General features: G+C 43.9%; 1 protein-coding gene and 1 non-coding gene across 6 annotated transcripts in view; one reads left to right on the top strand and one right to left on the bottom strand.

Annotated features, from left to right (window-relative positions):
- The window catches only part of DIS3L2 (DIS3 like 3'-5' exoribonuclease 2), a 369,779-nt gene that overhangs the window by 265,086 nt on the left and 77,196 nt on the right, over positions 1 to 27,497 (top strand). For all 5 annotated transcript variants that reach the window (XR_012123461.1, XR_012123462.1, XM_073217986.1 and 2 more), the window contains 2 exons: positions 8,580 to 8,687; positions 26,589 to 26,822. Coding sequence is in view for 3 of the 5 variants with exons in the window: in XM_073217986.1 (XP_073074087.1) it covers positions 8,580 to 8,687; positions 26,589 to 26,822 (342 nt within the window). In the remaining 2 variants the exon portion in view is untranslated. The remainder of the gene's footprint in view (positions 1 to 8,579; positions 8,688 to 26,588; positions 26,823 to 27,497) is intronic.
- Positions 6,776 to 6,902, bottom strand: LOC118968232 (small nucleolar RNA SNORA25). Its single transcript, XR_005055789.1, has one exon. It is a non-coding gene; the product is annotated as a small nucleolar RNA SNORA25 (small nucleolar RNA).

Here is a 27,497-nt window from a genome sequence, read left to right as displayed (position 1 = left end):
CCTCTCGGAACTTACCCCTCCGGGCTTTCTTCTGACCTGCAGTTCTGAATCCTCTCCAGATGTCTGAAGGGTCCTCCCTGTGCCGGTGATGTTCTGGTTCCCGGGATTCGGCACCACTTGTCGCGTGCCCTGTCCTCGCCGGCAAGAACAGCATGCAACAACAGCAGGATTCTTCTGCAGAAAGCTTTATTCTTCAGCTCTTTGTGAAACAAATGAGTTGGGCAGGACCCAGAGGGGAAGGAGAGGCTTGCTTATATAGTTCTCATGCTCTGACCTGGTTGGTGCGGCTCCATATGCCTTATTAGCATAACCATTTGGTGGGTCTCATTGGTCCTTATGCCAAGGCGCAATTAGCATGTAGTTTAGTGGTGTGGGATGATTTCTCATTAGGAAGTTCGGGGCCTTCCGGCTGCCCTGCATGGGGCGCTATTTTCTGAGCACAGCTGCCAACATGAGAGAGATTTAGAATGTAAAACCTGTGGGACTCAAACTGACCAGAGAAATCATGAGATAATACCCAGTCATGTTCTGTGGGAGGGTGTGTGTGTGTGTGTGTGTGTTGTTTCTTTTTGCTTGCTTATTTAACTGGGGAGCAGGTGCAGGGATTAGGGGTTGCTACTGAACCTTGTCTTCTTTGTGCAAAATTTGAAGAATGCCGGGGACATTCAAATCAAGTTGTCCGGAGGGCAGCATAATGGAGGGATCTGGAGTTAACAGGGATAGAGAGGCAGGGCTAGAAATGCATATGCGGACAGGATTCGTGTTTCAGTTGTGTAGTGCAAACCCAGGAGTGACCCCCGGGGAGGAAATGCCATGAGAAAGGAAAAAGGCACAGAGGGTGGATCATCTGTGTCTAAGGTACCAGCCCAGGATAGGAGTCCAGTGGGGACCAATACCGAGGCAAATCTGAGAGTGTCTACTAGTTTTGTGTTTCCAAAAATACATGAACCTATAATGTGTGCCATTTTCCCTGATATGTAGTCATTTATGTGTGCATGGAAAAAAGACAAAGGTTCTTTACCAACACCTTAGCATTGTTGATTCTAAGGCATAGCACCTCAAAATGTTAACATTCTCATGTTTTGGTTTGAACATGTAATTTTTATAATTTAAAAATGTCACATTGGATTGCGAAGTGAAAGGAAGGTGAGAATGGAGATAAGAAGCTCGAGAATCTTATGTGAGAAGTGAAGGGAGGGCCTGGGGGTTGGGGAAGACCTAGACCAGGGACAGGCGTTCATTGTTCTTAGGAATCGGAGACCTTCTTAGGAATGGGGGACCAGCGGCTGTGTCGTTAGGGTTTATGCAGAAGACAAAGCCTGGCAGATCGGGCAGCTCATGGGGAAGAGCTTTGGTGGAGAGGGGGATGGCTCAGAAGCACGGACAGGGGCCAGGCTTTGGGCAGGAGGACACTTGTTGTGAGCTATCAGGGGACTGAGGCACACAGGTGAAGTTGTGGGAGCTTTGGGAGAAACTGCTGAAGGAGAGGGCTGGAAGGATGCTTGGGAGGGGCCGAGTCTGACGTGAACAGTTTCTCTGTAAAAGGAGTTGAGGTTTTCTGCTGAGAATGAGGGAGAAGGTAGTTGGGTAGGTTTGAGGAGAATAGTAAAACTTGGGGCATGGAGGAAGGAACTAACCAAAGACAAGTAAGCGGACTGGCAGCCTCCACCGAGGAAGGGCTGAGGCTGGTTGGTGACCCACCCATGTGATCTGGTGACTTGCCCATTACTGCTCAGCCATGACTCATGAAGGTAGAAAGGCAGGTTGTGAGACTGCTCGTGGGGTCTGCAGAGCAGGGGCAGTGCAAGCGAGGGAACTCCTTTTAAGGAATTATCCATGTGGTCCCCACTGAGTAGTGAAGCCCCTGAGGGCAAGGCAGGACGTGAGTGGGGAAAGCTATCCAGGGGTTGGGGGTGCATGAGCATTCACACCATGTTGATGACAGCCAGTGGTTTCTCAACTTGCTGGGGAGACCTTGTTTCTCTTTGCCGCTTATACATCGTGTTCTGCACTTATCACCCCTGCCTCCGAGTCTCTCCAGGTACCGTGGCAGATCTTACGTCACTGATGCACATGCGTTGACCTCTGTGCTGTTGAGCAGGCAGGTCTCCCCTGAAATAGTAGGACTTGCGTTTGAGAGAGGCTGCCTGTCTCCCCAGCCATGCATCCATGGGCATCCCTGCTTAACTGTGCTATGCAGTTGACCCATGTGCCGTGCAACACATTCCCAGTGACCCCGGCAGAAATCAGGCCCAATTTATGAGAGGCCATGGCATGCCAAACCACATATGCAATTTTAGCATCTTTGTTCCTTTTCCTTGGAAAGAGAGAGAAATAATCACCTATTTACAAAACTATATGGACATAAAGACTGTTTTCTCTGAGTTCTCCTCCAAGAGTTGGTGAAGGTTTAAAGGAATTAAAAGGAATGCCCTTTAAAATTACAGATAATCCTGCTGCCTGAAAAGTTTTACCGTTTAGCTTTTTCAGGAGCACTGAGGTTCTTGGGCATCTGACCATTGCAGGGTGAACATTGAAATGTTGTCTTCAGTGTAAGCACAGTATACCAAGCAATGTTTCTGACCTGGGCGGCTGCTGAGTATGCCAATAGTTTTTAGGAGAGAGTAGCCTAAACTATCTTACACTTAAAATACTAGTTGCCTATGAAGTTCTTATGTAAAGATGTCTAAATAGAAGTCCACTGTGTATTTCATAAAATGTTTTATGGGATGCAGTGAACAGTAAACAGAAAAAATAGGTGTTTTATTTCCTGGGTGAAAGTCAGTCATTCATTTGCAAACCAGCAGTGCCTGCTGTGTGTTGAGTGCTGGGTAGAAAGCAGGAGCAAGAGCTGGTCCTCATTCCTGAAGCTTCCGGGGTCTGGTGGAAGGGAGAGGTACATAAAGAAGCAATCGGGGGGACTGTGTTAAGAGCTATAGAAGAGCTATATGCAAGAGCAGGGAGGACGCAGTGACTGGTTAGGACTGCCTCAAATCCTTTTGGAAGTAACGGGTAGGTGGCGGGTGTGGGGAGTACACAAAGCATAGCGCTCACTCCACCTGGGGGAGTTAGATGAGTCTTTTAGAGATGATGATGAGCTAAGTCTTAAAGGATGCGCAAAAGCTGGCTAGATGCTAACTCAAAAGGTGTTCCAGAAAGAGGGAGCAACATGTGCAAGAGCTGGAGCAGCGGGCAGGCCTGGCAGGTGATGGGTGTGCCGTGGGCAGGTCCTTGTGGCGCTGGCCGCTGTGCAGGAAGGGAGCACCAGGGCTATGGCTGAAGGGGGGCTGAGCCAGGTAGGCGGTGGGATGGCCAGGAGTTCACTTTCATTGAGCATCAGTACTGTTTTACTGATAAGAGAGCTGAGACTCAGAATTATACTAGCTTGCCCGAAGTGTGTAGGAAGTGGTGGGCTCAGGCTGAGACCCCACGTCTGTCTGGGCATTCTGCTGCTCATGAGTGTGGACCTCACTCTATTGGCTAATGGTCTTTAGACTTTGTTTTTTCAGTAGTAAAGGCCATTTTGCAAATGAAATCTTAACCCCCAAACTCCAATATATAAAAATAGACCGGGTTATATCTCATTAGCATAAATTTCTTCCATACTTAGATGTATAACACTTAGGAGATCAATTAGTAAAAACAGTAGCTTTCTTTTTAACAGGCTTCTTATTTTGGGATTATTTTATATTTATAAAGAAGTAGCAGAGACAATACAGAGAGGTCCCATTTCCCCACACCCAGTTTCCCTATTAATATCTTACATCTTATAGTTTGTCAGAACTGTGAAGCTGATGTGGGAGCATTACTATTTACTAAAATCCATACTTTATTTGGATTTCACTAGTATTCTCCACTAATGTCATCTTTCTATTTCAGGGTCCAGTACAGAGTACCACATTGCATTTAGTTGCAATGACATTTTTTTGACAAGCACTAAAAATATGAAGTCAGGAATTCTGTTACATTCTCAGATAGAACTATAAGCTATCTGAAAGAGGTATTAAGCCCTGGATTATAAGCATATGGGGTGAGAGCCTGTATCAAAGTGCAGTTGGTGTAATAATCTGATAATGCAGCCCAGAGCAGAATGCAAGAATATGCATTCAACAAACTCAGTATAGTCTGTCTTACTCCACTGGGGCTGTCATACAATATACCATCAACTGGGCAGCTTCACCAACAGACTTTTGTTGTTGTTTCACAGTTCTGGAGGCTAGGAGCCCCAGATGAAGATGCTGGCCAACTTTGTTCCTAGCGAGGACTCTCATCCTGGCTTGTAGATGGCTGTGTCCTCACATGGCCTTTTTTTGTGTGTGTGTGCTAGGCAGGAAGGGGGCAGTTATATCTCTTTGTATCAGGTTAGGGCTCTACCCTTATGACCTCAGTTAACCTGAATTATGTACTGAAGACTCCACTTCCAAATACAGTCACATTGAGGGTTAGTGCTTGGACCTAGGAGTTTGGGGGGGCACACAGTTCTGTCAATAGCATCGTTCAAAGGCTGAAATTATGTAAAAATCTTTAAAAATCAGTCATGACAGGCACAGTCGCAGGGGGGCCATGAGGTGAGAATTTGGGGATCAATAGAGGTGAGGCTCAGAACCTCACCCCCCCTGCTTTGAGAGAAATCTTCTGCATCCGTGGATGTTTTGCTGCCCGTGTCTAGCCTTAGTCCATAGGCACACACCTGATCATCTGATCATCTACATTTGCCCTCTTACAGCACTAAACTATGTTTTCTACCTTTATCTTGCATCTACCTACCACTTCAGCATTTTATTAAAAATAAAAATAATAATAATAATAAAGGGAGAAATGTGGGATCAACATATAAATCAAGTACAAAAATCAAAAGAATATTCATATTTGACCTGATTGTTTATAGGTCATAATGCGTGATCAAAACCGAAAGTTTCTGTGATGAAACAATATGGTATTAGAACTTTCTCCATTCTGTATAATATGTATATGAAGGTGAAGATGTATTATTTCGTAAAACAGTTGATACATGCAAGAAAATGTCAACTATTGGATCACATTTTAATACTCATTAAGTAAGTTAATAAAATATAGTGTCATCTGAACACATGGTGCAAAAGCTAAAGCAAGAAAAAGTTTCAAAAGTGCTTGTCTTATAGAAGCTGTTACCAGCAGTTTTCTTAGATCCTCAGAACGTAGTCATTAGACTTTACCTAGGTGTTAAAGAGATACTGCATCCTTTAGAATAATACCAAGTAATGCCATACAATTATTAATTACTTGTAACCGGTATGGGTCATGCATTCTAGAATTTACTTTTCCGTACCAGAGGTTATTTACTGTACTGAAACAGAATACAATTACAGACACTTCACACAGAGCAAGAAACCACTGGGTTTTGTTTTGTTTTTGCTGATAAAGAAACTAACAAATAACTTTACTACAGTTGGTGCCTAGTTGCCTCTCTTCCTATTACTCCACACAGGGTTACAGGGTTACCTGTGCTTAACACCACAAATTAAGTAGGTCTACAGGAAGTGTGTTGAATAAATGGCTGTTAATGCTGCCATTTTTAGTTTGGGAGGTGGGGTGAATGATGATGCCATCAATCAAGAAAAATATCAGAGAAGAAATATATTTAAAGGTAGGCAGGAAAGAGTTTGAAGTATCTCCAAGAGATCCACATAGAGATACTCATTTTATCTTTGAAATTTTAAAGAAAACAACATTATGGGATAACTGTAAGTCATCATTTGAAAGGAAGTTGAAGAGGGTATACCACTGAATCAGTTTATTATGGGGATAGAACGATCAATAAAGGAAAGAAATGATTTAGGGAACATCTGTAAAATGAGGGACTAGTTGACCATAGCATTCCATCTAGAGAGCTTAGATTTATGAATCTTTCCATGATGCGTGATCCAGTGATATTTTATTGGAGTATTCACTTAGTGTTCCAACATGTGATTTGATCAGTTGTGGTATTTTCAGTTACTAAAGCATTGATTCAGTAATTTTACTTTGATAACCCTGTCATGAGTTTACAGATTATCTCTCGGGTTCTTTTATTTTTCCCAGCTTTATTGAGAAATCATTGACAAATAAAATTGTATATATTTAAAGTATACAATATGATGGTTTGGTATACATATACATAGTGAAATGATTGCCAAGATCAAGATAATTAACACATCCTTCACCTCACATAGTTAATTTGTGTGTGTGTGTGTGTGTGTGTGTGTGTGTGTGTGTGTGTGTGTGGTAAGAACATTTAAGATTTACTCTCAGCAAATTTCAAGCATACAAAATTCTGTTATTAACTAGAGTCACCGTGCTATGCCTTAGCTCCTCAGACTTACTCACAACTGAAAGTATAGACCGTTTGACCTACATCTTCCTATTTCCCCCTCCCTCTGAGGCCCTGAACCACCATTCCACCCTCTGTTTCAATGAAATCAGCTTTTTAAAAAATTCCGCACCCAAGTGATAAAATACAATATTTGTATTTCTCTTTCTGGCGTACTTCACTTAGCATGATGTTCTCTAGGTTCATCCGTGTTGTCAAAAATGGCAGGATGTCCTTTTTTTTTTTTAACTGTAAAGGGTTGTTTTTATTATGTAACATAGGTAACATAAGTCAATAAATTTTTAAAGAATTTAGTATGGTGTGGTTCCTTCCACTGCCAATTGCCTTTGCTTCTCCAAAGTGAGGCGTGATCTTCAATAAAAATAGCCCTAAAGAGAGTAGGCATGGGTTAGACTTTAATTGTGGATATAGACATGAGTGGCTAAATCTTGTATCTCCTCAGGAAAACAGCACTTACATTAGTGGCTATTACATCCTATGGAGAACTTCAGTATTTGGTCACACCGTTAAGAGCTCCTGGTTTTGGTCCCACAAGCCCTCTTTGAAATGACCCAGCAGGATGTCCTCTTTTTTATGGATGAATAATATTCCATTGATCCATCAGTAGACACTTAAATTGTTTTGGCTATTGTGAATATACTGCAGTGAACATGGGAATGCATATATCTCTTTAAAGTAGTGATTCCATTTCCTTCAGATGAATACCCAGAAGTGGCATTCCTGGATCGTATGATAGTTCTTTTTTAATTTTTTGAGGTACCTCCATACTGTTTCCCACAATGTCTATACCAACTTACATTTCCCCAATAATGTACAAGGATTCCCCTTTTTTTCACATCCTCATCAACATTTATCTCTTTTCTTTTTGATAATAGCCATCCTAATAGATGTGAGGTGATACAGAATTTAAGAAAACAATCCCACTTGCAATAGCATCAAAAATAATAAAATACTTAGGACTAAATGTAACCAAAGAGGTAAAAGACCCATACACTAAAAACTATAAAATATTGTTGAAAGAAATTGGTGAAGATACAAATAAGTGGAAAGATATCTTGTGTTCTTTGATTGGAAAAATTAATGTTGTTCATATGTCTATACTACCCCAAGTGATCTACACATTCAATGTAATCCTTATCAAAATTCCAATAGCATTTTTCACAAAAATAGGAAAACTATCTTAAAAAACATATGGGACCACAAAAGACGCTGAATAGCCAAAGCAACCTTGAGAAAGAAGGGCAGAGCTGGAGGCATCATACTTTTGATTTCAAACTCTATTTATTAAAAAGCTACAATATCAAAACAGTATGCTACTAGCATAAAAACAGACACATCAACCAATGAACAGAATGGACAGCCCAAAAATAAACCCATGTATATATGGTTGACAAATCTTTCACAAGGGTGCCAGAACACACAAAGGGGCAGGTACAGTCTCTTCAATAAATGTTGCTGGAAAAACTGACATCCACATGTAAAAGAATGAAACTGGACCCTTAGCTTACACCCTGCACAAAAATTAACTCAAAATTAATTGAAGACTTAACTATAAGATCTTTGGTTCTTAAGTATGTAGTTGAAATGAAATTATATCCAAAAATATAAGTCATTCTTGAGTCTAGAGCTTCGGTTTTAGTATACAGTTGACCCTTGAACAACACAGGTTTGAACTGCATGGACCCCCTTATATGAGGATGTTTTTCAATAAATTCTGTGGAAAGTTTTGGAGATTTGCCACAATTTGAAAAACATTTTCTTTTCTCTAGATTACTTTATTGTGGGAATATAGATATCTAACACTTACGCCAAATGTTTAAGTCAACTGTTTATGTTATTACTAAGGCTTCTGGTCAACAGTAGACTATTAATTTTGAGGAAGTCAAAGGTTATGCATGGTAATCAGCACTCCTAATGCCCCACATTGTTCAAGGATCAACTGTATTGTAAAATGTAGTTATTTTTTCATTGCTATAATGTATATTTTCCCCTTTGTTATGTGCTCTTCTCACTTTTCCAGTTCACATTCCCAGTTGACTCTCGAGGCCCATGGAAGGGTATCAGACTGTGTGCTCTTTCTGCAGAGTCTTTGGGGAAATGAGTAGCCTCCATCTTCAGCTCACTCTGAAAACTCAAGCTGTTCACCCAAACCTGCCCTCTGGGCTGCTTCTAAGCCTGAGGCCGACTCCCTTGGATTGGAGGAAGTGCTCATGGCCTGTTCTCTTTGCAGGTAATCCCCATGCTTCCCAGGCTGCTGTGTGAGGAGCTGTGCAGTCTCAATCCCATGACAGACAAACTGACTTTCTCTGTGATCTGGACGCTGACTCCAGAGGGCAAGGTAACAACATACATGCATGTCCATTCCATTGAGTCCCTGTTAAGCACCCACTGTGTGCCTGGCACTGGGCTGGAGTCCATGGTGGTTGGATGGGGCCAGTATAGGGGCAGCTGCCATACAGAACATACAAGAGCCTCTGCCTCTGCAATATAGCACAGAGAAGACAAGTAGCGACTCAATTATATCTTACTACGCTGATGGACAGTGACTGCAGTGGGGTGGGGAGGGAGTTGATAATAAGGGTGAATGAGTAAGCACAATGTTTCCTGTAAAACCTTCGTGTGATTGTATATCAATGATACCTTAATAAAAAAATAACAATAAAAATTATATATAATGAAAAAAAAAAAAAGAGCCTCTGCCTCTGAAGAGCCATCAGTCCATTTAAAAGGCAAGACTGACCCTAAGCAGTTAGAAAACAGTTACTAGTTTCTTATCATTATTGGGTGAAGGAAGAAATGGTCAGCAAAGTCATGTGGGGGAGGCTTAGTGCAGGAGATAAGGTCGAAATGAAGGTGAGGATGGATTGGCAGCCGCAGGAGGGGGCAGCTTGCACTGTGGTTAGGAAAGCAGGCCCTGTCAGAAGGGGGACATCTCAGGGAGGGTGATAAGTTTGGGTAGGTGGGACAGAATCAAACTGTGGGTACCACAAATGCCTGTCACAAATGAAGTCTAGACATTAGGGTTCCTCCAAAGTGTCATGAGAAAACTGACATTTTAGAAGGAATAGGGCTGCATCATTTGCAGGATGACCTGGCAGTTTAAAGATGAATTAAATTTGCACAAGGTAGTGCCATAGTCAGGATACAAGGCAGAAATGAAACCAGGAGCTGAGAGTGAGAGGAAAATGTCAACAAATGTCAACAGGTTGTTCCTAGGTAAATGGAGGCGACTCCGGAAAAGCTTGTCCCCTCCTCCCCAGAAACAACTCTAGACATCCAAACATAGGGAACAATTCAGTAATGGCAACAACTCAGTGGAATGAGATGCAGTTATTAAAGCTGTAACAGACCATATAAGAATAGGGGAAATGTTTATGCTGTAGTATTAAATAGAAGTAAAAAAAAAAAATTTAATTATAAAGAGATTCCAAATAAAGATGGAGAATCAAATACCCACATTTACTTTCATTCCTTCCCAAAACCTCACTAAAACAACAGTGAAGAGATTTTTTTAAAGACATAAACCCACAAGGACGAGAGAACGGGAGCAGAGACAACAGCAACAAAGGTTTGGGAGCCGGGAAGCGGATGCGTGGGACTGACTTAGCGGTCCCAGAGAGCTGGTGCCTGAGACAGCAGTAAAGAAAGCCAAGAAACAACCCAATTTTACAAAGCAGAACCCTAAAGAAATTCAGAAATGACAGCACCAGGTAACTCTTAGTGGGGAGAAGTGGGCAAAGAGGAGACTATATTGGTTGAAAGTTCATCTTAAAAGACTGCCCCTTCCATAACTTAGAAGATCAAAAATGTATTCTCTGGACAGGATCAAGTAAAGGATGTGTGAACTAGGACACTGAGCACACTTGATGGCAGCGGCTGAGTGAACGCTGCTGGCAGACCAAATGTCGGGAGTCCCGGCTTGCTTTTCCAGCCAACCCCAGAAGTCTAGTTGCCAAGCCTATACCCTTGAGTCAGGAGATGGGAAAGTCTTTCTCTGAGGAATCTGAGCATAAAGAAAATTTAAAGGAAATAACTTCAAGGGTTTCCCAACCAACAGCCCAGTTGTATCTTCCTACAGTAAAGCTTAATAGACTCCACCACAAAAGTAGAGCTTTTTAGGCTTTCACTAAAACTCAGCCTTTTAGTATTTCACTTTGGTGTGTGGAGAGACAACCAAGAGGAAAGCCTCTGATGTGAAATAGGAAAACCAAAGCTATAAACATAAAAAAGCAAGTAGGACAAAACAGACTGTACAGGGAAAAGAAACTATCATTTATATCCTCAGAGAATTTTTTTTAAAGGGGAATATATCACAAGATCTAGATACTTTAAAAAAGAAACATTCAGAGGAGGGAAAAAAAGAAGTCTTAGAAATTTACAATGTGGTAGAAGAGATGAAGAAAACTCAAGATTCTGGTTATAAGATAAAGTTTGAGGAATTGTCCTGGAAAAGGATAGAAAAGATAAGAAAGTTAGAAGACCAGTCGACCAGTCCAAGATATCCAATATCTGTTTAATGAACAGCAAAGAAAACAGGGGGAAGAAATAGTCAACAAAATAATTTCAAGGAAATGCCCCTTTTCTGGAGGATGTGACTTTCCAGATTGAAAGAGCCCAGTGCCCAGTGCAATGGTAGAGACTTACCATCTCCGAGCCACATCTTCATAAAATTTCAGAACACCAAGGACAAAGAAAAGATCATATAGGCTTCTAAGGAGGAAAAAGAAAAAAGGGGCCATGTACAGTAGACTTTTCTATCATAACCCCTAGAAGTTAGATGACAATGAAGCAAAGCTTCCTAATTTCTGAAAGACTATGGTTTCTGTGCTAAAATTCTGTATCCAGTTAAGCTATTAATAAATTGTGAGAGTAGGAAAGGACATTTTCAGACATGCAAGTTCTCAGAAAAAAAAGTACCTTTCATACACCCTTTCTCAGGAAGCTACCAGAAGACGTGCTTCACCAAAACGAAGGAGTAAATCAGGAAGGAGGAAGACATAGGATTCAGGAAACAAATTAACAAGCCTTGGAAAGAAGTGTAACAATCACCTAGATCACACAAAGGTCCTTTTCCTTTGGTCCAACAAGGTCCAACAAAGGACCGACCAGATAGTGAATATTTTTGGCTTTATAGGCCATTCGGTCTCTGTTGTAGCTACTCAACTCTGCCACTGTAGCATGAAAAAAGGTGATATATAAATGAATGAGTATGGCTGTGTTCTAGTAAAACTTTACTTAAAAACAGGTAGCAGGCTGGGTTTGGCCCACAAGCCATAATTTGCTGATACCTAACCTAGATGATGGTGAAGAAAGTTCCTAGGGAACCAGCTCCATATGGGAAATAGGAGGCAGCTGACCCAGGTCGCGGCTGGCCCGAGTCTGAGGAGAGATGTCTTTGAGAAAATGAAAGAGTTAAACCATCAGTGTGTCTGAATTTCTTGAGACTAGCAGTTATCAAACTTTTTAATCTCAGGACCTGTTACCCTAAAAAATTATTGAGGACCTCAGAGCTTGTGTGTATGTGGATTACTACTGTTTACCCTATTAGAAATTAGAACTGATAAGAATTTCAAACATTTCCTTATGTCACTTAAAATAATCATAAACCAATTCATTGTATGTTAACATAAATGTTTTGTGAAAAATATTTTCTAAAACAGAATTAGGAGAGAATCTTGTTCTACATTTTTAAAAATCTCTTTCCCATCTGTTCTAGAGAAGACGTTAAACTGGTTCCTCTCTGTGCTTCTCTTTATCTGTTGGAAAAAGTTATTTTGGTTGAAGCATTGGAAAGAAATCCAGCTTCTGACAGAGATGTAAGTTAGAAAAGAAAGGAGTATTTTAGTAGCTTTTCCAGATAATGCATATATTCATCCTTATACTCCATCAGATTTGGATAGCTTTTTTAGTTAGTTGCAATCTAGAATCTGAAACCGTATTTGCTATAGAGTGAATTGTGTCCCTCAACAAATTTGTGTGTTGAAGCCCTGATCCCCCTGTGTGACTGTATTTAGAGATAAGGATTCTAAGGAGATAATTAAGGTTAAATGAGATTGTAAGGATGGGGCCCTGATCTGATAGGATTGATGTCCTTACGAGAAGAGATCAGAGAGCTTGCTCTCTCTCTTTACCATGTGAAGACACAGTGAGAAAGTAACCATCTGCAAGCCAGGGAAACAACTCGCACCAGGAACAAAATTGGCCAGCACCTTGATCTTGAACTTCCCAGCCTCCAGAACTGTGAGGAATAAATATCTGGTATTTAAGCCCCCAGGCCTGTGGTATTTTGTTATGGCAGCTCTAGCAGACTATACAATACCAATTCAATGTTTTTTATTGGGTTACACTATGATCTATTGGTCTACCTTATACTTTGAATTTTTCACCCATGCAATGATTTTTTATCATGTATTTAGAAATTTAGATCATTTAGAAAATATTGGCTCATTATGCCAGTCTTCTAAATGTGAACACATTTCATGATAAGCTATCAAAATACCACATTTATTAATATCACTATCAAGCTTAGACAAGTCTTTGTTAGGAAACATGTATCATACAAGGTTTCCAAAATTCTAATTTTGTGAAAGCTTGAGTTTTATCACTAGCAGTAAATAATGTCAGTTGTTTTCCTTAAAGTGCCAAACAACCATAGTTTGTATTAGCTGTTCCTTCATATAAAAATGGTGTTCCCTAAAGCAATCAGTTCAGCTTACAATTCAGTTATATGAATGATTTTCCTCAAGATAACCATCATGCTGCAGCACATAGCATAAGTGAAAAGGACAGTACTCAAGGTTTGAGACAAAATAAAGTCAATTACTTTTACTGCTTCATCAAGGACACACTGAGGTGAACTAGCTTTTTTTTTTCTTCCTGTGCTTGTGAGGTGATGAGGAACACCCTGACCATTGGCACTGTTTGTCACCACTGCCTGATTCATGCCAAGGCCACAGCAGTTCCCCACCCCACCCCTGCCCAGTGCTTTGGTACCATCGGTGTAAATGTCAGCACACAGAAAGGGCAAATAATATCTTAGTGTTATTATGAAAATGGTTTTGACCTCATGGGCCCCTGAAAGGGTCTCAAGGACCATCCAGGAGCCCACAGACCATACTTCAAGAACCACTGTTTTATTGTACATTAATAATAGCAAAAGAAAAACAAAAAAGAAGAACAAAGCTGAGGGTACCACACTCCTTGGTTTCAAACTATACTGAAAAGCTGCAGTTATCAAAACAGTATGGTACTGGCACAAGACCAGACCTATAGATCAATGGAACAGAATAGAGAGCCCAGAAATAAACCTATGCTTATAAGGTCAGTTAATCTATGACAAAGGAGGCAAGAATGGGCAAAGACAATCTCTTCAATAAATGGTGATGGGAAAACTAGACGATTACATGCAAAAAGATGAAACTGGATACTGTAGTATATCATATACAAAAATAAACTCAAAATCGACAAAAGATTTAAATATAAAACCTGAAACCATAAAACTCCTTTAAGAAAGTACAGTATACTCTTGAATGTTGGCATTAGTTATTTTTTCCTGGCTATGTCTCTCCAGACAAGGGAAACAAAAGCAAAAATAAACAAGTGGGACTACATCAAACTAAAAAGCTCCTGCATAGCAAAAGAAACCATCAACAAAATGAAAAGGCCACCTACTGTATGAAAGAAGATATTTGCAAATGATATATCCAATAAGGGGTTTAATGTAAAAAATAGATAAAGAACTCATACAACTCAACAACGAAAAAACAAATAATCCAACCAAAAAATGGGGAGAAGACCCGAATAAATATGTTTTCCATAGAAGACATAGATGGCCAACAGACACATGAAAAGATGCTCCACAGCACTAATCATCAGGGAAATGCAAATAAAAAACACAATATTACCTCATACCAATCAAGAGTATCAACAAATATGAACAAAAAAAGAAATAACAAGTGTTGGCAAGGATATGGAGAAAAGCAGACCCTCATATACTGTTAGTGGGATTGTAAACTGGTGTAGGCACTATGGAAGGCAGTATGGAGGTTTCTCAAAAAACTAAAAATTGAAATACTGTATGACCCAGCAATTCCACTTCTGGGAATTTACCCTAAGTAAACAAAATCATTAATTTGAAAAGATATGTGCACCCCTATGTTTACTGCAACATTATTTACAACAGCCAAAATACAGAAACAACTTAAATGTCCATCAATAGATGAATAAAAAACATATGGTACATATATACAGTGGAATATTACTCATTCATAAAAAAGAATGAAATCTTGCCATTTGCAACAACATGGACAGATACTAGAGGGTAATATTTAAGTGAAATAAGTCAGTCAGACAAAGACAAATACCATATGATTTCTCTTATATATGGTATTTTTAAAAATGAACAATCAAAACACAAACAAACTCAGACACAGAGAAGAGACTTGTGGTTGCCACAGGGGAGGAAAGTAGGAGAATGGGTGAAAGAGGTGAAGGTGGAAAGATTATTAGGAAAAAAAAAACACTGTTTTAGACAACTGGTGGGAAATTTAGGATGGATTAATATACATAGTATACAGAAAAACTGAGAAAATTAAAATGAGAGTTATTAATTTCAGTGAAAATTTAAAGTTGTGCAGGAAAGAAAACTTGGTATTTATATAACCATATACTCAGTTCTGTCAGTTGTGATGTAATTTTATTAGAGGATGAGGGCCTGAAACAGTTATGTAGGTTTGATTAGGGGAGGGGAATATATGTGGAAAGAAAAATAAATCCTCATCTTCTCCAGAGAAAAGTCTGTAAATAATGCCTAAAACTGAAAAATTGAGAAGTGCCAATCAAACAGGTTATTTAGAAATATGAAAGTAAATATCAAAATAATCTGCTAGAAGAGGTGAAAGTGGTTACCTTTGGGGAAGTTAGAAGAGGGAGAGGGATAGCATGCTGCTTTGTTTCATAACAAGCCTTGAAACTATTTGACTGTTTAAACTATGGATACTTTAATTTTGTAATATTTGTTTTGGAAAACTTCAAACATACATGAAAATGAAGAAAATAACATAATAAACCACCATCTCTATCCCCCAGATTAAACCACCATCAATCTTTTCTTTGCTAAAGTATTTTAAAACAAACCATAGATACCATGTCATTTCACTGATACATACAATCACTGAAGTATGTGACTCTAAAAAACTTGGACATTTTCTTACATAACCACAATGCTGTTAGCACACCTAACAATCATAATGCCATGGTGTCATCCAAAGCCCAGTTCATAATTATATTTCCCAAATTGTCTCCAACTGATTTGTCCAAACTAGAATCAAAACAAGTTATACACATTACATTTGGTTTTTACAACTCCTAATATCTGACAATAAGTTCCTTTTTAATAGTCAAGAAGCAAATAATATTTGAAATACAAAGAAGGAATTGTAAAGACAGTATGCCAGCAATCATATTTTGGTGGGGGTGGGAACATGCATGGGGAAAAAATGAATGGAAAAAGACCAGAAGGAAATAAAATAGAATGCCAATAGTGGTTGTATTTGGTTAGTTAAGACTGTGAGTAATTTTTTCTACTTTTTTTGTATTTTCTCATATTTTTTAAAACATGTATTACCTTTCTATTTTTATGAATGTTTATCTTTGCGAAAGTTTAGCTAAATAGAAAATAAAAGCCCATAGAAGAAAACTAACTTGGGTCAACAGAAAAGAACTTTGAATCTGAATTGTGCCTGCCAGGGTCGGACCCAAGAAATAAAAAGCTGCCTAATCTAATGAGCTTCTAAAATATGAGGGTCATAAAAGAAGCACTAGAAAGAGGCAAACTCTAAAAACTCAGTTGGTCTTTAGGGTTCCTGTTGGAGGCAGTGTCTGGTGACCAAGCCTTCTGGCAAGAGGGGGCTGGAGAGCAGGTGTGAAGTGGACTCAGGGCCAAGAGGGGAGGCCGGGCCTCCTTCAAACCAAGCCAAATAGGAAGTGTGAGGATTTGGACTAGGGACAGTTGTGGAACAAGACCCACTAACCACACCTACCCAGACCAGGAGACCGCATGGTGGGGAGGGGCGGACCTGGTTGGTAGATTAGTCCTGGGATACAGCGACACATGAATATTTCTCACTCATAAGTCAAGATGCATGAACTGAGAGGTCAGATCCCAGACTCAAGTCCAAGGGATGGTGCTTGTTCCAGACACGGGCATGGAAAGCCTGAGTTAAGCCAGGGGTGGTGGGAGGCAGGTGAGAGGGCCAGGGAGCCAGAGAAGGCCAACAAGGAGGGAGATGGCTCGGCATCAAGAACCAGATGACTGAGGAGAAAGGCGGCTAACACCTGGGCTGGAAGTGTGTGGTGGTGATTTCTCTTGGCATAGGGCTTGGACTTAGAAAAAGCCAGAGCAGGGCCACCGGCATCATGCCGTACTACCACGCTTGGCCACCAGTCTCACCTGGGGTTAGAGTGAAGAACATTTTGTATTTCCCTTAGTCTACTGGAATGTTTCACTTTCTGGAGCAGGCATGGTCAGCTATAGAAAGGCTATTTCAACTTTCTTTAAACACTAGATTTTTTTAATATTCACAAGAAAATCTTGGTCATATATGCTTTCATGAAGGCAGTGCTCAGATTTTTAAATCACAGACTCTGAAGATCTATTTTTGGTATATTTCCCACATATTGATAGTGAGAGCATTGTCCTCTGATCTAGACATTTGTGTTTAAATATTGTCATAAGGAAGACAAACCCAACTAAGTCTTGTGCTTTATAAGCTCCAGCTCTAGTACCATGAAATCTACTTGACCACGTCAGTCCAGTGACCTTCTTATCTCCTGAACACCTTGGCACTTCTGTCTCACGTGGGGCTAAAGCCCTGCAGAACAGAGACCACATCTATGCACTCCACTCATCAGAAGCATCTTAATTCGAAGTCACCTTTGTAAAAACATTTTAAAGAAGTCACAAGCAGTGAATCTGACTTGATAACTCTTAGAACCATAAAATTTCAGGGTCAAAGATCAGAATAATAAAGGGAGGGTTTCACAGTCACAGGAGGTATCCCCAGCTTGCATTCCTTGCAGCATCCCTGCCACATACTGTCTCGCTCAGGTAGAGTGTGAGCGTGTACTTGGTTTGAAGTTGCCCATTTCAACCTCAGTCAGTGGCAGCCTCATCTCAGCTGTTCACATGGGCCAGAACCACGGGGTCATTATTGGCTTTGGTCTTTCTCTCACCCCCACATCCAGTCCACAGTCAATAACCTCAGCTCTGCCTTCTGACTGCCTCCAGAGCCTGCCCTCTTCCTTGCCACTATCAGCACTGTCACCTGGGTCCGAGTACCATCCCCTGCCTGGACTGCAGTGGCCTCCTAACTGCTCTAGCTTCTACTCCTACCCCCCTTCATCTTCTCTCTACACAGTAGTCAGACTGATCCTTCTAAATCAGAAATTAGGCCTTGTCTCTCCTGTTTTAGATCACTCCAGTCTCATTCAGAATAAAATCTAAAGTCTTTATGAACAATGGGATTTTCCTGTCCATTTCTCTCTGTCTTCTCTGCCAGAAATACAGGGACTACAGAGTCATCTCTCCTCATTTCTTGGAACATCTTGGCTCACTGGGCATATCCAGCTTGGGTCATGTAACTGAGCTCCCACCTCAGCTTCCACGACCTGACTTTAATGGAGGTCAGACCTTCCTGGCCACTGTCTCAGAACATCCGTCAAGTGTCTGCTTGTTCCTTGTAGCTCTAGGAAAATCTTTCCAGGACCTGCCTAACATAGCCCATTCTGAGCGCTGGACTTTGTGGGAGAACTCTGGTATGTGCACGCTTGGGTTATCTTGTTTTCAGCTGAGCCTGCGGTGCTACCTGGGAATCCTTTTAGGTGCTGCCATGCGGCCCTTTAAACGTCTATTCTTGGCTCCAGCCTTCAACTGCCTTCCTTCCACTCCTCTTTTCTCCAAGATCTTCCCTTTCCCGAGACGACCTTCAGTTCTTGGAAACCAGAGTGACCAGCCAGCTTGATCTACAGAAGTGCCCACTTCAGAGTCAGAATTACTTTCTGCCTTTCCTCACCCTTGCCTCTCGATGCAGTAAAACGTGCTCCTGTTCCAGCCTGAGCTTCAACCCTGTGTTCTCTAGATCTTTTAATGACATCATCTTCCTCCGAGCCACTCAGATCTGTCTCTAGCCTGCTTCACATCTGCCATGTCTGAGCAGTGCTGAGTGCTAACGCTTCTACTTTTTAAAGTGTCTCTAATCAGTCGTCTCTTTTCTGTTAACACAGTCACTGGCCCCACTCAAGCCCCTGCCATCCTTCCCAGGGTGGTTGGGAGAGACTCATGGTCTCTCCACTCTGTTTCTCCAGTGGTGTTAGATGACTTTCTAGAAGCTGAGTCTGTTGCTATCACACTGTAGCTCAACGTCTTCTTACAGCATGACTATCCACAAAGGGTTGAGATTATCCACAACAGTCCAGTCTCCAGAGCCTGACATGCAAAGACCTCTACCAACTCCTCCCCCATTACATGACCATCTGCCACTATCCTCAGTTCTCTCAGCTTCTACTCTTGATGCCTGATATGGAATTGTTTGGCCTGGTGTGGAATTGCCACATTTCTGACACTTGGCATATGCTTTTTCCTCTGCCTAGAATGTCCTTCCCCTCATCTCTACCAGCATGAAACCTACGTATGCTTTGAGATCCAGCTAACATGCCACCTCTTCCATGAAACTGTTATGAGCCCTTCATTCATTCATTTGGTTAATACTCATGGAATATTGGCTCTGTTCCAACACCATACAAGGTGTTAAATATGCACCAAAACGGAGTAGTAGCTATCTCCTGATTTTTTTCCCTTCTCCTTTTTCCATCTGTATTTTCTAAGTTTTCAGTGATAAATACATATTACCATTGTAAAAACAGAAAAGAAAAATTATTTTGAGGCTTTATTTCTATTTTAATAGGCAGATGAGAGATACTGGAGTACGTTTGTAGGCTGCGTGGGAAAGCAAGTAGAAAAGGGGATGTTGAAGATGAGGAAACAAGGAACAGATTTTTGGAGCCAGGTTACAAAGGAAGCGGGGAGCTCGAGACCCAAACCCCAGGTGGGAGACCAGCTCCCAATGCAGAGGACCACCAACTCCACCGGCCTGGAGGGGCTGAAGAGTGGGGCCCCTGCTGGAGTCTGGGAAGGTGGGCTGAGAAGGTGCTTGGGTGGGGAACCCTCCCACACCCCAAATCCATTTTCCCATCCCTCCTCCCCCACTGTCCCTCCAGCATCTGCATTATCGAGCCACTGGTGCACAGAGCTCTTGTCCTCCTTGATGTTAACATCCTTGCAAACAGAGCCCATTCTTAATTTTTTTTATCTCCCCCACACCCAGCCCAGTGCTCAAAGATGCTCAGAATGTACCCCAACATGTTCAAAAAATGATGTAAGTGAATTGCTTATTTGTTTTCACAGTTTTTTGCTTCTATGGTCTGCTTCATTAGAATGGTTCCCCTCGCAAGGCAGGTGTTATCTCCAGCCCCCTCTCAGCCCTCCTGAGCCACAGCCCGGGCGCTGGGGAGGGCTTCGTAAGGCGCGAGCCGCATGAGCCAGCAAGGTTGCTGCCTGCCGCCCCAGGAAGCCCCGCGCCCCGTTGCTGTTCCATGCTCACCCTGCTGCTGCCGCCCCAGCTGCCACCGTGGGAGCCCTCTAACATCTAAGAAATAAACTGCTGCGCTCTTCCTGGGTCCCCATGGTGTCTGCAGCAAGCTCACAGAGCCGAGGCTCACACGTAGTGTTGTGTGTGTGACTCGGGGCTTCGGTAGATGGTAAAGAAACGCCGCCTTAGGTTTGGTGTTTCATCCTCGGACATGGCCGTGGAAATCTTGCCCAAGCAGCTCCCGGGAGAGACAATACTTCAAAGGCTGATTCTGATGATAATAGAAAAGTTCCCGGAATAGCAATCTTTAGTCCTTAGCAGAGGCAAGGCAGAATTGTTTAATTTCAGACTTGCAGAGACAACCTGGGACCAGAGGAGTATTTGGGAGCCTTTGCTGTGTTCTTGGTCCCTTGGGTCCCAGTCTGCGAATGTCAGAGCAAGACAGTCCCAGGCTTACCTCAGGCCGCTTCAGGGAACAACAGACCAAACTGTAGTCTGAGCATGGATTTTGCTGTGAATCCTTAGAATGAAAATAATTCAAAATAAAATATTTTCAAGAAATTTTTTAAATGTATTTATAATACTGTCAAGCAAAGAGCTAAAAATTATTTTTAATCAGGTTTTCTCCTGCATTTTGATGTTACTAATAGTGGATTTTGATTGAAAGCTAAGGACTTGGGTCCCAAGGTTATAAACAACATACCAGGTTGCTTGCTGCATGTCTTTAAAAGGATGAACCTCTGTTTTTTGTTTTTGGATTTTTTTTTAGAGATGGCTTAACTGGGTTGAGAGATGGTCTTGTCGAAAGGCTAAGGCCGAGTTAGGCTCACTGGCTTTTGGGAGCTGTGGTTTGTGGCTCCCAGGTCTGCCCGAAACACAGGCCTGGGAAGACACCCTCTGCTGCTCCCCTACACTTGCCTCCGTCTCCCCCACTTCAGACTTGCTCTCGCCAGCCTGAGGCTCCCACCACCACCTCCTGCTCCCTCCACTGCCGTGTGTCCTTACAAGGAGCACTTCTCAAGGACTGCTCAGGCAGGGTGCCCTCAGCCTCTCTCCTAGGAATGGAATTCTTACCTCCTAATCACATCTGGGCCTTTAGGCTCATCTACATTCCTGCCAGTTCCTAGGTTCACAGGCAAACACCTGAGGAAATTTCCTCATTTCCTTCCTCCGAGGCTCAGCATTTTAGACCACTGCCTCCAGGGCAAGATGGGAAGGGACCCAACTGCAGTGCAGGGGTCAGCCATGGAGGCTGATGGCAGGTGCCCTGAGACAGTAGAACAGAGCACAGTTTACGTGGCTAGGCTTGTTATCTGTGCATATAAGCCCTACAGAAGGTTCTAGCACATAAACAGCCTTCTGAAAAGTAAAGCAGGCTGGCAGACATGCAGCCCTCTGCTGTCTGTGTGGGCCGAGCACAGCCTCAGAGCCTCTCCACACAGTAGGCGAGGCCATAGCCAGGGCGCAATGAAGTGCGTTGCTGACGGTGTCTCCATCTTGTTAGTTACCCTACCAGGGGCCTCTCAGTTCTTCTTTAAGAAGTGGCCTGTTCCCCAGTCACAGTGGCCCTGGTGTGAGGAGTGGGCCTAGCAGAGGAGACCCCTGCTTACTCCTCAGCCAGCTGCCACCCCTGCCTCTGCCCACTGCAGTCGCTAGCGCCTTCCCATCACAGGCATGTCATTATCTGCCCCTCCTAGTTCTTGGCCCCCCTGACTCCTCTCACCGCCGTGCCCTCCTCCCCAGGGATGATTGCCTCACGGTCATAGGTGTAAGAGGGGCACAAATGTGCCCCACTCCACCACGGCTGCCCCAACAGCCTGATTTTGTTCCAGTGAGGAAAATGTTTTTCTTCCTGGTATGTTTTTTTAACCAAATATTTTACATACAGAAGCTCAGAGCTGCTGCAAAAGTAATTTTACAACTAATTACTTAAAATCACAATTTAACTCCATTAACAGCTTTTTAGACCAGAAATTTCTTGAGCACTGACATTTTTTAGATGATAAAATTTAAGGTACATTTGAATAAAAATGAAGAGTTTGCAAGGGATGGTTTCCTCACAATTTTGTATCTGTAAGATATAGAAAGTTGAGATTTTTTTGAGGTGTACTTCAATAAAAATAATGCCAGATTTTGAGTCTTAAGGCTTTAGACACGAATCTGATCCTGGCTGCCACTTAGGAGTTTGTGTGACTTTTCACAAACCCTCTGCCTGTTTTCTTACCTGTAAAATGGGCTGAATTGCACTCCTCCCAGATGCATCACAGAGATTTTAAAAGGCAGTGGTGTGACTGCTCTGCCACTGAACGGGGCCAGATGCTCTGAACTGCTCTGCTTTTCTGGTCTTACCTGGTACCCGGAAGTTTGTCCTAAGGTCTGCATTATTTACTCCCTCCTCACCAGAGTCCTCCCAGCCTTATGCCTTCAGTCCGTGTTGGCACACTGTTTCAGCGGCGTCCTAGACCCTGTGCGGGACACTTGATTCCTGCAGAAGGGAGTGCTCCAAATCCTGTAACTAAGCAAAGGAAAGAGGAAGGACACGATCTTCTTTCTGAAGGGTTTTGTTGATGAAGCGCCTTGTGGCTTTTTTACTTTCTCCATGAAAAACTCTTTGTCCTTTTGTCTTCTGCCACTGGCGCTGGTTACAGACCAGGCGTTGATGTGAACACAGTTTCCACATTGGAAATTAATGAGGTGTTGCATCCAGAGAGGCCTTCCTCCTGTACTGTAAGGCATTCCACCCCAGAACCCCCTCTGCCCCCACTTGGATGTTTGTTTTCCTGCTGCCTCTCTCCGTGTAAGGCTGAGAGGCCTGTTTTCCTGGCCTCAGGATTTTGTTTCTCTGTGTATCAGGTATGATTGATTCCCAGAATCACGGGCTTGTGGTAAAGCAGGGTAGGTTCCGCTGCTGTCTGAGGCCACCATTGCTGGGCCAGGATGTTCCTGATGGCCACTCAGAGCTTCCACTTCAGCCCTTGGCATGTTCAAAAGGAAGGCTGGCACACATTTTCTGGAATGCAGGTGTTAAGGGGAGATGAAAGAGCTGTAGGAAGCTTCTCGTCAACACTGTGGTCTCAGATTTGGTAGGGTTCGTGTGTGCAGCAGTGTAGGTATCCATCACTGACTGGCAAGGAAGCAAGCTGAGGGAGCACCAGTGCCCAAGATAAACCAGCTTGGGGTGGCAAGTATCTAGGAATCTCAGGGAACTCAATGCAAAACTGTGTGCATGAATATTTCAGGGGAGAGGACCTGGTACTTCTACTAGATTCTTAAAGCAGTTCTTGACCCACCAGTTTACGTGAAAATAGATGCCCAGTCAGGGTGGCTTGAGTCTCCCTGACCTGTGTGTGCTGGCTACCCCGTGTAAGTGTGCAGTAGTTTCCTGCAGCCTCTAGGAAACGAGAACAGACCCTAGGAGGCTGGATATCCTCTGACCTGGTGCCCGAGGGAATCGGCAAAACTGATGGTAGAGGCTGTGAAACGAGAAGTGTGGGGTAGAGGTGAAGGAACATTCCCCGCCCTCTGGCACACTGAAGACAGACTGTCAGACCAAATGTAGACACGGAAGAAGGAGGATTGAGTGGGTTTGGAATGAAATGTAGGAAAGGAAACAAGCTGACTCTCCAGGGGAAAACTTTGTGACCACAAGAACGAATAGGTCATGGCCCTGTCATTCTAGAGGAGGTTGGAGCAACTCCATCAGTGTGGAGTTTGCAGGAAATGTGGACGTGATAGAAGGACAAGCTTGGGATGGCCTTGAAAGGGGCTCTTCTTGAGACCTGCGTGCACTACTTCCCCCCTGGGAGCATGCAGTGACACTGAATTGGCTCTGCAGTCTCTCTTGTGTTGAGTGTGTACACAGACACTTCTGACAGCCAAATTCAGGACCTGCTGGCCGCAGCAGAAAAGTAATGAGCACAGTATTTGAATCTCTTGTATTTCTGGATAGAAGTGGTTCTTGGAAAAATCTAGAAAGTATAATTTGAGAATTTTTGTGAAAGAAAAGTCTGATATTACAGATCCAAGACTCTTTATGATAAGACTGTTTGCAGTGAATCAAAGAAAAGTGTGAATAGTGCCTACCATTTTCTTCCTGTGCTCCATGGCTGCCCTCTAAGAATATTGATTCTTTCTTCAGAGGCAGGTGAGGGTACCCGAGGGGTCTTGCTGGCCTTTCGGGGCAGAAGCTGTGTTCCACAGAGGCTATGTGGCGTGGCCCCCTCTGGGCTGGGCTCTCTCCTCTCCCCTCTGGGACCAGCTGGATCCTTCACAGGGCCTTTTTTGGGAAGCATTGTGAATAGAATGCTTTGGCTGGTGAGGAGGGGAGTTGGAGTGGGGGAATGTCTGCAAGCCCGGGCTGGAAGGCTGTGCTGCTGACTGGAGCACCTCCCTTCTCCCAAGCCTCCTCTGCCACTCAGCACATCTGGCTTTTCCGTGCTCATGAATCACATTCCCCCACAGCCTTCATCTCAGCTTGTCCACTTTCTTCATGCCCTTGAGCCCCACCCGGTCCCTCATTCTTTGCTGTCTAGCTGACCCCATGGTTGGGGCCATCTGATGTGGGTGCTCTCAGCTTCCCGCTTCTCCCCTTCTTTCCTGCCTCCTCTCCCTGCCACTCTTCCTTCCCCCAGCTGGGTCCTCCCCTTGGCCTGGGCCCCTCCATCCTCTTGCATCCTCAGCCTGCCTCCTGTTCCGGCTTCCCCCTGCGTGCAGCACTCTCAGCACATTCCCCTGTCCCGCGCACGCAGCAGCAGCCCGGTCCTGCCATCCTTCTGGGAAGCAGCCACCCACACCACGCCCACTGCCTTGCCGCCACTGCCACCGTCCATACATCCTTAACCCAAAGCCTCCCAAACCTTTTCCCATTGTGACGCACACAGATGTTGCTGTGCAAGTGGCACACAGGGGTGTGCACCGGGCTGAGGGAAGCAGAGCTGTCCAGCTGCCCGAGGACAAGAGGAACCACTACGGCAGCATCTCTGTAAACCATTCACACATGCTGGAAATCTTTACAGTTTGACTCTGCCACCCTCCCCCCCAACACTGTCCCCGCTAAGAGAGCCTTCCTGAAGGCCACCAGAAAGCAAATGCTAAATGCAAGGACTTTTTCTTGTTTTCATCCTTCTTGATGTCCGAGTGGCATTGACGTACACTAGTGATTAAGAGCTCCGCTTTGGGGCTGGCAGGACTGCCTGTGTTCTGTTCCTGGCTTTGCCAGTCTCCAGCCATATGACCTTGGGCAGGTTACTTAACATGCCGGTGCCTTAGTTTCCTCATTTACAGACTGGGGATAAGATACCCACCCACAAGGTCGCTATGTGAATTCACTGGCTGCTCTATGGAAAGTGTGTAAACAGTGCCTCTCATCGTAGGCGCTACACCAGCGTCTCATTGCTTTGCAGGGCCCTTTCTTAAAGCCCCTTCCTCCTGTTTTGCCTAACATAGGGTGCTCCCCATGTTCCCCCCGTCTCTTTGAGCTCTCCCGTGTTTCATTCGGTTTCACTCTTCAGCTTCACTTTGCCCCCTGAATTGCCGGCGGTAGAGAATGCAGCGTCCACCCTCCCACCTAGCCTTTCTTTCTGTCTTGGTCCCTCCAGTCAGTGAGTGCCATCTCCCCGCCTCCGGACCAGCCATCTCCCTGGCCCTGCCACCCCCGACTCCTGCCACTGTCTCCGTCTGCTTCTGCTCCCTGCACCTCAGACTCAGGAGTACCAAAAATATGTTAATGTTGGGTTCTTTTTGTTTTAAAAGTAGTAAAGTCTCATTATAGAAAATACAGGCAAATTGAAAGGATAAAATACAAATCTACAATAATCCTGCCACTCAGCAAGCAACACCACGAAATGGGGATACATGTGCTTTGAGCCCAGCAGGTCTCGACCTGGGCCGTTTCTCCAGGGGGGGGTTTGGCGATGTCCAGAGACATTTTGGGTTGTCAGCTCAGGGGGCTAGGAGCAGGGTGCTACGGCACCTCTCAGGTAGAGTCCAAGGATATCACTAGACATTTTATAATGCACAGGACAGCCCCCACAACAAAGAATTCGTCAGTCCAGTAGTGCTGAGGTTGAGAGACGCCATTCGGCACTTTGTCTCCATATTAATGCCCCAAAGAGAACAAGGAATCGCTCTTTTCTTTCTACCTCCCTCCTGCTTCTCCACCTGTGTTCTCCGCTTCTGCCAGTGACCCACCTTTCTCCTCACCCTACATCTCACCCGGCACCACGCCCGCACATCCCCCAGCTGTCACAGCTTTGGCATCTATCCCTTTTTTCTCTTCAGTGTTTATGCTGACAACCACTCAGAGCCCGAAGTAATGAAAAGGCCTCCGACAGGCCCTTCCCCTCAGGTCTCCTCTTGGCCTCGCCTGTGTCGCCTGAGTGCTCGGAGACCTGGCATCCACCCCCACTGCCTGTTCAGGCCCTGCCTCCTGAGGGCAGCAGCTTCCATAGCTGATGGGTCTTGTTGTCTCACTGGAACCCAGCACCATTCGGAGCAAAGTCAGTGCTCAGTAAATCTCTGTAGATTGTGTATGGATGAATGGTTGCATGAAAGAAAAGCCTGGAAAAAATTCTCCTCACAATTTGCCTTTGCAGATCCTTAGTGAATGGTTTGGCCAGACCGTCATCCGCTCCTGCACCAAACTGAGCTATGAGCATGCGCAGAGCATGATCGAAAGCCCAGCCAAGAAAGTCCCTGAGCAGGAGCTGCCGCCGATCTGCCCGGAGCACAGCGGGGAGGAGATCCAGCAGGCTGTCCTGAGTCTCCACGGAATCGCGCAGGCATTACGCAGGCAGCGCTTTGTGGACGGCGCACTGCGCTTGGATCAGGTCAGTCACCTCTTCCTCTCGGCGCAGCCGACAGCTCTGACTTGTGCCTGAACCCAAGCACATGAGGTTCGGCGCGGCAGCGTCGGGCACGCCCCTCGTCCTCTCCCAGGTCCCCGCGCTGACGCAGCGCTCTCTGAGGCATCAGGAACCAACTCCTGCCCACCCTCCAAAGGTCACAACGCACGAGGCCCAGCGATGTGAGCTAAAGCAAGAGGGTGGTGTCGTGTGGGTGGCTCTGTGACCAGAACTGCCAGCTGGTCTTCCCTGGTAAGCCTGTAGCCAGTATTTGACCCTCGCCTTAGTTGCTACCTCAAATCCCTCTTGATGGAACTGGGAACAGGAAACATGGAAGTTTAGAAGACTGATGACCAGTATCTAATGGCAGGGCTTACAAAAAAAGTATTTCTTCTTATCCCTTGTGTTCCTGAAAGTTATATGTGTACAAATCCCAGATTAATATCAGAAGACTCGGAGAACTGAGGAGACTAGTATGTTGGCTGTTGAAGAAAATGATGGCCCATAATGGCATTGATGGCTCTTGAGTGTCACATCTACGCCAGTGGTCCTCTGGGACTTAGGCAGCTGTCACTCAAACCTGGTCGAATTTCCCTGACAGTCGGTAACTCTTAAGATCCAGGAATTCTTTCCTCATGACTCGTCAGTACATTGTAGAGC

This window comes from Manis javanica, chromosome 12, assembly GCF_040802235.1.
Source record: "Manis javanica isolate MJ-LG chromosome 12, MJ_LKY, whole genome shotgun sequence".
Taxonomy (NCBI): domain Eukaryota; kingdom Metazoa; phylum Chordata; class Mammalia; order Pholidota; family Manidae; genus Manis; species Manis javanica.
Note: the sequence above shows the minus strand (reverse complement) of the source record. Positions and strands in the feature narration are given on the sequence as shown.